Source organism: Bufo bufo, chromosome 3, assembly GCF_905171765.1.
Source record: "Bufo bufo chromosome 3, aBufBuf1.1, whole genome shotgun sequence".
Lineage (NCBI taxonomy): Eukaryota > Metazoa > Chordata > Amphibia > Anura > Bufonidae > Bufo > Bufo bufo.
Genome location: NC_053391.1, coordinates 698,790,764 through 698,806,826, shown reverse-complemented (window position 1 = coordinate 698,806,826; position 16,063 = coordinate 698,790,764). Strand labels below are relative to the sequence as shown.

Below are 16,063 nucleotides of genomic sequence, written 5' to 3'. Positions count from 1 at the left end.
TTACACCAGCACCAGAACATCACCCATCACCTTCCCAATTCCTTCTTCATTGGCCGGGAGAAAGGGGTTTGTTTCTATGCTGGTCAGCCCAGGCTATGCTTCAAGTGTGGGAAATCAGGTCACGTGGCGAGTGTCTGCACCATGATGAAGTGCAGCCTGTGCGGGGACATCGGCCATGTGAGCGCCACCTGCCAGAACATAAGGTGTAACCTGTGCGGTAACATCGGTCACCCCCTAGCGTGGCATAACATCTGTAGAAATCTCCCTGATGAGGACTTGGTGGAAGGGGCAGATGTCCCAGATGAGGAGCAGGAGGAGGAGGCGCTATTGTCAGGATCATTATACACAGTGCCAGAGACCCCACACATGAATGATACTGTGCCGGACCACCCGCAGGCAGGTAACACCGAGGGGGACATGGAGGTTGTGGAGCAGCCTGTAGAGCATCCAGTGTCTGTCTCCTCCCCTGCCCCAGCACCCACCACTGGGGAAAATAAAATCCTTAAAAAACTGAAAAAAGATAAGTCCAGCCGCAGGCCTGAGGGTGAATGGACCACCGTCCAAAAACCCACTAAAATGAGAGTGGACAGGCAGGCTGATGGAACTGTAACAACCAACAGATACGGTGTGCTCTCCGAGTCAGATGGAGAGGCAGAAATAGAGAGAGAGCTGAAGCGTATGATGGCGGAATGTGATGACGACCCAGGAGGGGATCCTCCCACAAAAAGGAGACCTCTTCATGCCGAGTCACAGTCTGTATGGGATATGGAAACTGGTAGTCAGCAAGAAAACTCTGACCCTGATTTATGATGATGGGGGTTATCTTTCTTCTCCTTCTCCTGATGGCAGACTTCCATCTTAAAGTGGTCACCAGCAATGTGAATAGTATTAGAGCTAGAAAGACCAGACATGCCGTCTACGAACACCTGAGATACCTCAAGGCCGATGTGTTTTTCTTGCAAGAGACACGCTTAAACACCTCAGGTCTCATACGAGAGGCAGAGCGAGAGTGGCAGTCTGGTCCGTCCTTTTGGTCGATGTCTGTGGAGCCTTATGCCGGGGTCTCTATCTTGTTTAACACCCATGATGTAATTGTACATAGACTAACGGAGATCTCGATGGGAAGGTGCCTTCTGCTAGAGATTACCATCCGAGGTAGAAGACTCCGGCTTATTAACGTCTATGGGCCACAGACAGTGAGCGAAAGGACTCAGCTTTTTAATGATGTTAAGCCATACTTATTCACATCTTTTCCTATTATCATGGCTGGAGACTTTAATGCCACCACTACAACCAGTGACAGGCTTAGTGGTAGACCCCTTACTAGGGACTGTAAGGTCCTAAACAACATTATTCTGCATGCCGGCCTGTCTGATGTTTTTGTACAGGGTGGTAGGCGTCCAAAGTTCACTTACACCTGTGCAGGATGCAGTAGTAGGATAGATCTGGCTCTGGTGAGTCCTACTGAAGCCATCAGTGAAAGAAGGGAAAAGACAGTCCCTTATTTTGACCATTTGGCCTTGTACTTTTGTTTGGGCGCCACTAAGCATCCAGATCTTGGTAGAGGGCTATGGAAACTGAATGCTAGTCTTTTAGATGATAGCTCTGTCCAGGAATACATTCACTCTTTCTTTCAGAACCAACTTGACAGAGTGGATTTCTATGAGAACATGGCTGACTGGTGGGAGGATGTCAAGGTCCCTCTTACAGAGACTGTCAGTTAAGAAGGGGAAGAGTAAGTATGGCCAGTATCTGAGACTGCGCAAAGAATTGGAGTCACTCTATTCGATGGGTGGGGATGACCAACAAAGGATTGACCGGCTAAAATCTGAGATAAGGCAGTATCAGTACAGCAGGTACACCTCCCTGGTAGCTGAACGGGATTATGGGTCCTTAGGGGCTCCTGATCCCTTTGAGAACTGCCGGGAGCGCGTAGCTAAAAAACTGATCACAGGTCTCACTGACTCCCAGGGGGTTTTACAAGAATCTCGGGAGGGTATCCTGGGGGTGGTGAGATGCTACTATGCTGACTTGTTTCAGAGGAAGGCTTTGGATAAGGAAAAAGTGACCCAATTTTTGGAGGCAACTCCAGGGCCTGATACTAGAGATTTGGACTTTTCTCCTTTAACAGCAGAAATAACGGTGGAGGAGGTTAAAGTGGCCATTGATAAATTACATCTGAAGAAGGCACCAGGTCCAGACGGTATTACTGCAGAATTTTATAAGAAGTTCAGAGACCACTTAGCTCCAATCCTCGTGGATGTGTACAAAAATTGTCTAGAAAATCACCTGATGCCTCCGTCCATGAAGGTGTCCTCGTTAATTCTGCTGTTTAAAGGGAAAGAGCCTAGTGACATCAAGAACTGGAGGCCAATTGCCCTCTTGAATGTCGACAGGAAGATTTTGGCAAAAATTCTGTTCTCTAGGTTAGTTTGTTTGTCCCGGGCACTGTTGGCAGGCTGTCAGTTCGGCACAGTAAAAGGGCGGAACATCTCTGGAGCAGTCATCTCGATAAGGGAGATTTTTGAGAGATGTAAAGCTCTGAGGTGTGGGAGATATGTTGTAGGTCTGGACCAGGCTAAAGCCTTTGACAGAGTGGACCACGAGTATCTATGGGCCACTTTATCAAAGTACGGCATTCCGGGACAATTTGTAGATTGGCTGAGAACTTTGTACAGGGAGGCTGAGAGCTTTCCTCTAATCAATGGTTGGCAGGGTGACACGTTCGGGGTTGAGGCTGGGGTGAGACAGGGTTGCCCGCTGAGTCCACTGCTGTATGTGTTTGCCTTGGACCCGTTCCTGAGGTCACTGCAGGAGTGTGATTTTCAGGGGGTGCCAGTCCCCCATTGCCTGCCCCTGAGTGTTGTTGCCTACGCGGATGATGTGACTGTGGTGATATCTGAGCCTCGTGAGGTGGAGATGTTGTCGGCAGCCATCAGAAGCTACTCGGAGGCCTCAGGGTCTCTGGTCAACCTTGAGAAGAGTTAAGCTTTCTGGACATCGGATACTGACCCTGATTTTGATCTGCCACAGTTTGCGAAGGCCTCCACCCATATTAAAATCCTTGGGGTTAAATTTGGTAGGGAAGATAATGCCAAACTAAATTGGGAAGAAAAGTTGGATGCCGGAAATATAAAGGTTCAGCGATGGAAGAACTGGAGGCTGACCTATAGAGAAAGGGTTACTATGCTGAAGACTTACCTGGTCCCTGTCTTCTTGTACATCTCTGTCGTCTTTCCTTTGCCAGAATCTTTCTCGGCTAGGCTCTTTAGCCTGTTCTTCCAGCTGTTATGGGGGAACAGGTTGAACCCAGTAAAAAGAGGGATCACCTACCTACAGAGGAGAGAGGGTGGGCTGGATATGTTAAATCCAAGGGTTTTCTTTGACTCCATGTTTCTTAAAGTTAATTTTGGTGACCTGGACTCAAATAACAGCTCCCTGTGGGTGAATAGTATCAGGGATTGGATATTGCCTTTTGCAGAACCTTGGATGCGAGGCGGCAGTCTCAAGAGGGGCCGATTGACTCGTGGCTTCCTCCCCCAGTACCTGGACTATGGTGCAAGATGTCTGAAGAAATGGGGTATAGACAAGTCTTTCATTGAGAGTAAAACCAGGAAAGATCTATACTCCAGAGTATGTAGGACCTTCTACTGTTTACAGCTAGCACTTCCAGACTGTCCAACCTCAACCTTACAGGATAGTCTGAGGCTTCTGAATGGACCAAGGCTGCCCCCTAAGTTCTGTGATATTGGCTGGCTCTCATTACAGGGAAAACTCTTTGTCAGGGGGAATCTAAAATTCCTCAATGTGTCAGACCGCATGTGTCCCTTAGGTTGTCAGCAGGAGGAGACTATGCTCCATTTTATATCAGAGTGCTGGGGTGGGCGGACAATCTGGCATGACATATCCGCCAAGCTAAAAATCCCATCATTACAGTCCCTAAAATACCCAGAAATTATTTATGGTGTCACATCTCATGTGAATAACATCGACCGGGGGACCATGTATCTGATAATCACCGTCATCAAATATTACCACTGGCAAACCAGAACCCGAGTGTCCATCCATAACGAACCATTCCATCATACCACAGCTATAACCCTCATCATGTCAGAACTCAGGTGGATCCGGTCATTAGAGGTCAGGAAAAAAGGGGAAAATATAAAACTATGGAGGAACGTCCATCTAGACTGACGGTTCAAGTGTACGGTGTAACTGTGTTTGTTTTCTTATTTTATTTTACTTTTCTTCTTTTTCTGCTTTAGCTAAAATGTGCTTTAAGTTACAGTTAATATGCATTTTATTTTCTGATGAACATGTATAATTTATACTGAATGATGAAAAAGTCTGATTTATTATGATGAAAAAGTATTTCTGTATTTATGTTTGTTTTATACCAATAAAAATTGCCTCCTATGTACAAGAATATAACTACTATAATACTGCCTCCTATGTACAAGAATATAACTACTATAATACTGCTCCTATGTACAAGAATATAACTTCTATAATACTGCTCCTATGTACAAGAATATAACTACTATAATACTGCTCCTATGTACAAGAATATAACTACTATAATACTGCTCCTATGTACAAGAATATAACTACTATAATACTGCTCCTATGTACAGGAATATAACTACTATAATACTGCTCCTATGTACAGGAATATAACTACTATCATACTGCTCCTATGTACAAGAATATAACTACTATAATACTGCCTCCTATGTACAAGAATATAACTACTATAATACTGCTCCTATGTACAAGAATATAACTACTATAATACTGCTCCTATGTACAAGAATATAACTACTATAATACTGCTCCTATGTACAAGAATATAACTACTATAATACTGCCTCCTATGTACAAGAATATAACTACTATAATACTGCTCCTATGTACAAGAATATAACTACTATAATACTGCTCCTATGTACAAGAATATATCTACTATAATACTGCTCCTATGTACAAGAATATAACTACTATAATACTGCCTCCTATGTACAAGAATATAACTACTATAATACTGCTCCTATGTACAAGAATATAACTACTATAATACTACCTCCTATGTACAAGAATATAACTACTATAATACTGCTCCTATATACAAGAATATAACTACTATAATACTGCTCCTATGTACAAGAATATAACTACTATAATACTGCCACATGTACAAAAGTATATCTACCATAATACTGCTCCTATGTACAAGAATATATCTACTATAATACTGTTCCTATGTAAAAGAATATAACTACAATAATACTGCCACCTATGTACAAGAATATAACTACTATATTACTGCTCCTATGTACAAGAATATAACTACTATAATACTGCTCCTAAGTACAGGAATATAACTACTATAATACTGCTCCTATGTACAGGAATATAACTACTATAATACTGCTCCTATGAACAGGAATATAACTACTATAATACTGCTCCTATGTACAAGAATATAACTACTATAATACTGCTCCTATGTACAAGAATATAACTACTATAATACTGCTCCTATGTACAAGAATATAACTACTATAATACTGCTTCCTATGTACAAGAATATATCTACTATAATACTGCTCCTATGTACAAGAATATAACTACTATAATACTGCTCCTATGTACAAGAATATATCTACTATAATACTGCTCCTATGTACAAGAATATAACTACTATAATACTGCCTCCTATGTACAAGAATATAACTACTATAATACTGCTCCTATGTACAAGAATATAACTACTATAATACTACCTCCTATGTACAAGAATATAACTACTATAATACTGCTCCTATATACAAGAATATAACTACTATAATACTGCTCCTATGTACAAGAATATAACTACTATAATACTGCCACATGTACAAAAGTATATCTACCATAATACTGCTCCTATGTACAAGAATATATCTACTATAATACTGTTCCTATGTAAAAGAATATAACTACAATAATACTGCCACCTATGTACAAGAATATAACTACTATATTACTGCTCCTATGTACAAGAATATAACTACTATAATACTGCTCCTAAGTACAGGAATATAACTACTATAATACTGCTCCTATGTACAGGAATATAACTACTATAATACTGCTCCTATGAACAGGAATATAACTACTATAATACTGCTCCTATGTACAAGAATATAACTACTATAATACTGCTCCTATGTACAAGAATATAACTACTATAATACTGCTCCTATGTACAAGAATATAACTACTATAATACTGCTTCCTATGTACAAGAATATATCTACTATAATACTGCTCCTATGTACAGGAATATAACTACTATAATACTGCTCCTATGTACAAGAATATAACTACTATAATACTGCTCCTATGTACAAGAATATAACTACTATAAAACTGCCTCCTATGTACAAGAATATAACTACTATAATACTGCTCCTATGCACAAGAATATAACTACTATAATACTGCTCCTATGTACAAGAATATAACTACTATAATACTGCTCCTAAGTACAGGAATATAACTACTATAATACTGCTCCTATGTACAGGAATATAACTACTATAATACTGCTCCTATGAACAGGAATATAACTACTATAATACTGCTCCTATGTACAAGAATATAACTACTATAATACTGCTCCTATGTACAAGAATATAACTACTATAATACTGCTCCTATGTACAAGAATATAACTACTATAATACTGCTCCTATGTACAAGAATATAACTACTATAAAACTGCCTCCTATGTACAAGAATATAACTACTATAATACTGCTCCTATGCACAAGAATATAACTACTATAATACTGCTCCTATGTACAAGAATATAACTATTATAATACTGCTCCTATGTACAAGAATATAACTACTATAATACTGCTCCTATGTACAAGAATATAACTACTATAATACTGATCCTATGTACAAGAATATAACTACTATAATACTGCCCCCTATGTACAAGAATATAACTGCTATAATACTGCTTCTATGTACAAGAATATAACTTCTATAATACTGCTCCTATGTACACGAATATAACTACTATAATACTGCTCCTATGTACAAGAATATAACTACTATAATACTGCTCCTATGTACAAGAATATAGCTACTATAATACTGCCTCCTGTGTACAAGAATAAAACTACTATAATACTGCCTCCTATGTACAAGAATATAACTACTATAATACTGCTCCTATGTACAAGAATATAACTACTATAATACTGCCTCCTATGTACAAGAATATAACTACTATAATACTGCCTCCTATGTACAAGAATATAACTACTATAATACTGCCTCCTATGTACAAGAATATAACTACTATAATACTGCTCCTATGTACAAGAATAACTACTATAATACTGCTCTTATGTACAAGAATATAACTACTATAATACTGCCTCCTGTGTACAAGAATATAACTACTATAATACTATTTCTATGTACAAGAATATAACTACTATAATACTGCTCCTATATACAAGAATATAACTACTATAATACTGCCTCCTATGTACAAGAATATAACTACTATAATACTGCCTCCTATGTACAAGAATATAACTACTATAATACTGCTCCTATGTACAAGAATATAACTACTATAATACTGCTCTTATGTACAAGAATATAACTACTATAATACTGCCTCCTATGTACAAGAATATAACTACTATAATACTGCTCCTATGTACAAGAATATAACTACTATAATACTGCTCCTATGTACAAGAATATAACTACTATAATACTGCTCCTATGTACAAGAATATAACTACTATAATACTACCTCCTATGTACAAGAATATAACTACTATAATACTGCTCCTATGTACAAGAATATAACTACTATAATACTGCCTCCTATGTACAAGAATATAACTACTATAATACTGCTCCTATGTACAAGAATATAACTACTATAATACTGCCTCCTATGTACAGGAATATAACTACTATAATACTGCTCCTATGTACTAAATTATAACTACTATAATACTGCTCCTATGTACAAGAATATAACTACTATAATGCTGCTCCTATGTACAAGAATAAAACTACTATAATACTGCCTCCTATGTACAAGAATATATCTACTATTATACTGCCTTCTATGTACAGAGATATTTGTTGTTATTTTACCTGGATGACTGTGCTCAGTATTATTAGGCTGATGATGATGGGTGTTGTAGTACAGGAATAATCAGATTTCTTCCCCATTTTTCACCTGAAATTACAGAGATTTAGCAGAGTTGATATGTTGTGCCTTTTCATAGGTAAATACATTCATATCCAATTCATTATTGTCAAGATGGATATTCATTGCCTTTAAGAGCCATGCTCGACTATAGTTGCAATTTTGTATGTCTTGAGTAGGCCGAATTAAGGTCACAACAAGGTTTCTACTCTTCAGTGTTATTCTTCTCATGAATGTACCAGTCTGAGAAGAGGCCTCCTTGTCCACTTTGAAATTTATGACGGGAGATAAAGATGAGCTCTATGCAGCTGGTGATAATTACCTATACAATTAGGCATTTATTAATGAAGTAAAATATATAATATGTATGTATTCATTTATTGAGCCTTAGTTAGTCCTTAGCATAAGACAATCAGTAGGACATATATATATTTGTTTATATTAGATTGTTATATGTTACGAAGACAACATGTATCCAGTATATTGTATATATTTCTCATTAGAAGAGTATCTGTCTCTAAACGAGTGTCTGTGAAGATGTGTGTTTTGTAACCGTTAATCACATCTTTGGTACGACAGGAGGTACTGATATCTCTGTGAGAAAACAAGTTATTTATGATCCATAAATCAACAGTGTGAGAAACATTGAGAGAGACGCCTAGAGGTCTGTCTCTAATTGCTACAAGTGTCAGAATTAATCCCTATGGCTTTGAATTAAAGCTTCTAAGGTCAAAATGTATATTCAGACTTACATAAGTTAACCCTTTATACTATGATGCAGATAGCTTACACAGCAGTGCCACCTATGTATCAGTAGGTGACATTACAACAGTAGCAAAAGTGCATTCTGGGTAAGGTTATGATGTCATATTTCTTATCAATGGTCACGCCCATCCGACAATGATTGGAAAGTTCCAAACTAGGAAGGTGTGTCTAACTGATAAGTTTGTGATCATAAGCCATACACAGGAGGTGAAAGAGGAGAGAGAAAAGGAGAAAGAGAAGAGAAGTTGAGGTTTATCATGATGAAAGCCATGGTGAGATGCGCTATGATGGACCACCCAGCTTTCCTAGGAGCAGAAGTGAGATTCCTACTAGGACTTGGTAAGAGACACAGAAAATGATATTTCATTTTATTAAGACTAATTTGATAGTGTGGGTGAAATTATACCATCTAGATTGGCGAATAAATAAATGATTACCGTATTTTTCGCTTTATAAGACGCACCTGATGATAAGACGCACCTAGGTTTTTGAGGAGGAAAATAAGAAAAAAATATTTTGAACCAAAAGGTGTGCTTTTGGTAGCTTTTGAACTAATGGTGGTCTGTGGATGATGCACTGTTATAGGTGGATCTGTGGATGACGCACTGTTATGGGGGAATCTGTGGATGACGCACTGTTATGGGGGGATCTGTGGATGACGCACTGTTATGGGGGGTTCTGTGGATGACGCACTGTTATGGGGGGATCTGTGGATGACGCACTGTTATGGGGGATCTGTGGATGACGCACTGTTATGGGGGATCTGTGGATGACGCACTGTTGTGGGGGGATCTGTGGATGACGCACTGTTGTGGGGGGATCTGTGGATGACGCACTGTTATGGGGGATCTGTGGATGACGCACTGTCATGGGGGATCTGTGGATGACGCACTGTCATGGGGGATCTGTGGATGACGCACTGTCATGGGGGATCTGTGGATGACGCACTGTTATGGAGGATCTGTGGATGACGCACTGTTATGGGGGGATCTGTGGATGACACTGTTATGGGGGGGATCTGTGGATGACGCACTGTTATGGGGGATCTGTGGATGACGCACTGTTATGGGGAGATCTGTGGATGACACTGATGGGGGATCTGTGGATGACACTGATGGGGGATCTGTGGATGACACTGATGGGGGATCTGTGGATGACACTGATGGTGGATCTGTGGATGACACTGATGGGGGATCTGTGGATGACACTGATGGGGGATCTGTGGATGACACTGATGGGGGATCTGTGGGTGACACTGATGGGGGATCTGTGGGTGACACTGATGGGGGATCTGTGGATGACACTTATGGGGGGATCTGTGGATGACAGAGGGGGGATCTGTGCATTACACTGAGGGGGATCTGTGCATGATACTTATGGGGCTCTGTGGATGACACTTATGTCATCCACAGATCCCCATAAGTGTCATCTACAGATCCCCCATCAGTGTAATGCACAGATCCCCCCTCTGTCATCCACAGATCCCCCCATAAGTGTCATCCACAGATCCCCCATCAGTGTCACCCACAGATCCCCCATCAGTGTCACCCACAGATCCCCCATCAGTGTCATCCACAGATCCCCCATCAGTGTCATCCACAGATCCCCCATCAGTGTCATCCACAGATCCCCCATCAGTGTCATCCACAGATCCCCCATCAGTGTCATCCACAGATCCCCCATCAGTGTCATCCACAGATCCCCCATCAGTGTCATCCACAGATCCCCCATCAGTGTCATCCACAGATCCCCATAAGTGTCATCTACAGATCCCCCCTCAGTGTAATGCACAGATCCCCCCTCTGTCATTCACAGATCCCCCCATCAGTGTCATCCACATATCCCCCCATCAGATGCATCAGTGTGGAGGGAGGAGGCGGGGCCCGGTGCAGTGACTCTACTCTAATACACTGGGCCCCGCAACTGTTAAACATTCAATCTGATAGTATATGCTCTGTACGGGCGGCTCTTACTATAGTACCGTAAGTATAGCGCAGACCGGCATCTCCATCGGTCATGCGCCACCTGCCGCAGCTCCCTCTGTCATGCGCCGTCTGCCCCAGCTCCCTCCTCATGCGCCGCCTGCCTGCTTATCTCACTTTATGAATGAACGGGCAGGCGGCGCATGACAGAGGGAGCTGGAGCAGACGGCGCATGAGGAAGGAGGTGCGGCAAGTGGCGCATGACCGAGGGAGATGCCGGTCTGCGCTATACTTACGGTACTATAGTAAGAGCCGCCCGTACAGAGCATATACTATCAGATTGAATGTTTAACAGTTGCGGGGCCCGGTGTATTAGAGTAGAGTCACTGCACCGGGCCCCGCCTCCTCCCTCCACACTGTCACTGATACTTCGCTGGCCGCGCTGTGCACCATAGCGGCCAGCGAAGTATTCGCTTTATAAGACGCACAGCCTATTTCCGCCCACTTTTGGGGGGGAAAAAGTGCGTCTTATAAAGCGAAAAATATGGTAAATTAATTGATCATCTCCATATTGGGATGTAGTGTTAGGATATTGTGAGGCTTCATTCTACCTGCAGAAGAATCTAGACTCATAATCTAGCAAAGCATTAAATGATTGCTTATATATATAATGATAGAACATTCTTCGCCAAGCTAAGTGATGGATTCCCACAGGAAAGATTTGTTTCAAGTTCTTCCCATTTAGGATCCTAGATCCCTGTTATTTGTCTTAATAGTCTTACCAAAGTTATATGTGTGAAAATAGTCCAGGATGGGGCGGAAGGATACAGTTGTCTCTTCTAAGTTATATCCTTGGATGGATTTGCCCATCTTGAAGTCATGTGATGTGTAGTTGGTTAGAGGGGGGGGGGGGGGGGGGGCAGAATGTATTTAGCATCCTATATTGATGTCTAGGATTAGACAGGCCCGTCCTGATATCATGAGGTTTCCTCTGAACAGAAGTGATGTATATAACTTATGTTCATACTTTGATGTCCTAACCTAATAATAGCTTAGTTATAATGTGACAAGTTATTTCCACTCACATGTATTGTTAAGCTTGTAATGCTTTATATTAACGTTATATACACTGCTCAAAAAAATAAAGGGAACACAAAAATAACACATCCTAGATCTGAGTTAATTAAATATTCTTCTGAAATACTTTGTTCGTTACATAGTTAAATGTGCTGACAACAAAATCACACAAAAATAAAAAAATGGAAATCAAATTTTTTAACCCATGGAGGTCTGGATTTGGAGTCACACTCAAAATTTAAGTGGAAAAACACACTACAGGCTGATCCAACTTTGATGTAATGTCCTTAAAACAAGTCAAAATGAGGCTCAGTAGTGTGTGTGGCCTCCACGTGCCTGTATGACCTCCCTACAACGCCTGTGCATGCTCCTGATGAGGTGGCGGACGGTCTCCTGAGGGATCTCCTCCCAGACCTGGACTAAAGCATCTGCCAACTCCTGGACAGTCTGTGGTGCAACGTGACGTTGGTGGATAGAGCGAGACATGATGTTCCAGATGTGCTCAATTGGATTCAGGTCTGGGGAACGGGCGGGCCAGTCCATAGCATCAATGCCTTCGTCTTGCAGGAACTGCTGACACACTCCAGCCACATGAGGTCTAGCATTGTCTTGTATTAGGAGGAACCCAGGGCCAACCGCACCAGCATATGGTCTCACAAGGGGTCTGAGGATCTCATCTCGGTACCTAATGGCAGTCAGGCTACCTCTGGCGAGCACATGGAGGGCTGTGCGGCCCTCCAAAGAAATGCCACCCCACACCATTACTGACCCAATGCCAAACCAGTCATGCTGGAGGATGTTGCAGGCAGCAGAACGTTCTCCACGGCGTCTCCAGACTCTGTCACGTCTGTCACATGTGCTCAGTGTGAACCTGCTTTCATCTGTGAAGAGCACAGGGCGCCAGTGGCCAATTTGCCAATCTTGGTGTTCTCTGGCAAATGCCAAACGTCTTGCACAGTGTTGGGCTGTAAGCACAACCCCCACCTGTGGACGTCGGGCCCTCATATCACCCTCATGGAGTCTGTTTCTGACCGTTTGAGCAGACACATGCACATTTGTGGCCTGCTGGAGGTCATTTTGCAGGGCTCTGGCAGTGCTCCTCCTGTTCCTCCTTGCACAAAGGCGGAGGTAGCGATCCTGCTGCTGGGTTGTTGCCCTCCTACGGCCTCCTCCACGTCTCCTGATGTACTGGCCTGTCTCCTGGTAGCGCCTCCATGCTCTGGACACTACGCTGACGGACACAGCAAACCTTCTTGTCACAGCTCGCATTGATGTGCCATCCTGGATAAGCTGCACTACCTGAGCCACTTGTGTGGGTTGTAGACTCCGTCTCATGCTACCACTAGAGTGAAAGCACCGCCAGCATTCAAAAGTGACCAAAACAACAGCCAGGAAGCATAGGAACTGAGAAGTGGTTTGTGGTCACCACCTGCAGAACCACTCCTTTATTGGGGGTGTCTTGCTAATTGCCTATAATTTCCACCTGTTGTCTATCCCATTTGCACAACAGCATGTGAAATTGATTGTCACTCAGTGTTGCTTCCTAAGTGAACAGTTTGATTTCACAGAAGTGGGATTGACTTGGAGTTACATTGTGTTGTTTAAGTGTTCCCTTTATTTTTTTGAGCAGTGTATATTCATTTGCATGTATCATTGTGTTTATTTACTTATATATATGTTTATAACCTTGTAACCAATAAATCTGCATATTTTTATACCTGTGTTTTATTGTATAATGCAGAACTACATTTTATCATTAACGTCATCTCACGTCAAAAAGAACTTATTTATCTGAAGAAATAGTCGGACTCAGATGTGAATTGTATCAATTAGGTTGTCTACAATTCACCAGGTCATGATTTTAAGAATTTATGACAAATTTTATAAATGTAATTTTTTTATGGTTAATAATTTTTATGACCATAATCAATAATTCTTAATTGAATTATTATCACCCGACAGATAGCAGGTACGGTATTTTGATGCAGTCGGAGTGACTATGTGCCGAGGGCACTAGTGAGGATGTGTGATCCTCTGCGGGTGACATGGGGCACACCGCTGTTATTGAGGGCCTTCATCATTCACAGTTTTGTACATATTATAACTCCCGGTGTCTGTTTTTTTTTTGTCAGATTCTCTTGCAAACTAAAGTGAAAACTAAACTACTTCAAAAAGTCTTGGGTCCCAGTTAGCCCAGAAATGGCTTTCGCACCAAAGTCCTCAGTTGTGACTGTAAATTAATCCCTTTAATTGCTTTTTAAAAATAATTTACTGCATTTCTCCTGTAAAATACTTTTCTAATCATTTTTGCTTCCAAATCTTTCCATTGGTGCTGCTGAGGGACAGAATCATTCTCCTCCCCCCTCTGGCAGCTGATAGTGTAGCCCCTTCTAGAGAAATGATTTGTTATGAATTTCACAAAAACGTCATTTGCCAAATGAATTGGAAGCTTTGGCAATTCGCTTTAACAAAAACATGCAAAAACAGCTCCTAGCGCCAATTTACTGTGAAAGTTGGAAGGAAAGACTGGAAGGATGACGATGGAGGATCACATGACGCTGAGGGGGAGCCCTGGCGCTGATTCGTTCAATGGCTGACTGACAGACAGAGGGGAGAATATGGAGATATAAGTGGATAGATTTTCAGATTTTATCATGAGGGACTGGTCACTCCGTTATGTGTGGTTTCATAAAGCTGGCTGGTAACTTCTATCCTGCCACAAACTAATTTTTATGTATATGAACAACCAGACAGCTTTTTCCTAAACTTAACTTTCTACAATACATAGGTTTATTGCCAGCACCCCAATAGCATACATTTTGCTGCAAAATCCGTGCAGTTGCCCTTGAAAAAAAAGAAAAAAAAACGGTTTCAATTTACCATTTGTAATTGAGCATTTTCAGCGTATTTTAGTGTATTAATAGGCGAGTGTTATGGAAATCACTGCATGGCCGCAAAATACCATTCATTTAAAGCAAAGCTGCAAAGGCATTTTACTTTACGTCATTAGTATACCGCTATTGGTGAACATGTTGTGTTACTTCAAGTTACCGTGCAGATATAGCAAAAGCATTTTACTGCAAACACTGCATTATTACCATCATGAATTGTGAATAGCAGTGTGCAGTGTGTTTGTAGAAGGGGGAACATTTAATTGCACCTCTGTCTTTACAGGGAAAAAAACTGTTGCAATTTTGTACCATTTAATAATCTGGGTGTACTGAACCCCGCACTCATTTATAGCCCTCATAATACAATGTTTGGTGATCAGAAAATAAAGGACACACGCCTCATCCTCCAAGCCTCAGATTGTTGGTAGTAGTGTAAACAGCAATAGCAGCACCAGTCACCTGGTCAGTAGTAGTAGTAGCAACAGCAGCAGTAGTAGTAGTAGTAGCAGTAGTAGTAGTAGTAGTAGCAGTAGTAGTAGTAGCAGTAGTAGTAGTAGTAGTAGTAGTAGTAGTAGCAACAGCAGCAGTAGTAGTAGTAGTAGCAGCAGTAGTAGTAGTAGTAGTAGTAGCAGCAGTAGTAGTAGTAGTAGCAGTAGTAATAGGAGCAGTAGTAGTAGTAGTAGCAGCAGTAGTAGTAGTAGTAGTAGTAGCAGTAGTAGTAGTAGTAGTAGCAGTAGTAGTGGGCCACAGTTCTCCCTGGCTTCTGATATGCACTACATTATTATATAGTAGTAAGATTAGGAGATGTTGGACTGCATTCTCAGTCTGACACCATGCCGTGGAGCCAGCATTCCTCCTCCTTGCAGCCCCAGAGAAGCCTTTCAGTTGCATCCTCTCCGTCTTGTCTGCCCCCTCCTAGTGGGGCGCCTTCGTCTTTTCCAAAAAACATGTAACAAAACCCTACCTCTCCCTATGGCAGATAGCCAAGAGTCTCCCTATTGATGACTTGTGAGAGCCTTCAGCATTTGGACTGCCCTAAGGAGGAGAATCGGGAGGAGGCTGCAGACCCCATGCCACAGTTGTGGTGGTGGGGGCAGTGATAGTGACAGTGGCACTAAGGGAAAATATGGAGCAAAAAATTGGGAGGGGGCCAAGGAGCCCACCATGATATATCA

At 41.6% G+C, this 16,063-nt stretch overlaps 1 protein-coding gene across 1 annotated transcript in view; it reads right to left on the bottom strand.

Moving 5' to 3' along the window:
• ART1 (ADP-ribosyltransferase 1) overlaps positions 1-16,063 on the bottom strand; it is a 75,099-nt gene that overhangs the window by 45,421 nt on the left and 13,615 nt on the right. The window contains exon 2 of the mRNA XM_040426654.1: positions 8,179-8,263. Within this exon, the coding sequence (XP_040282588.1) occupies positions 8,179-8,256 (78 nt within the window). The 5' untranslated portion in view covers positions 8,257-8,263. The remainder of the gene's footprint in view (positions 1-8,178; positions 8,264-16,063) is intronic.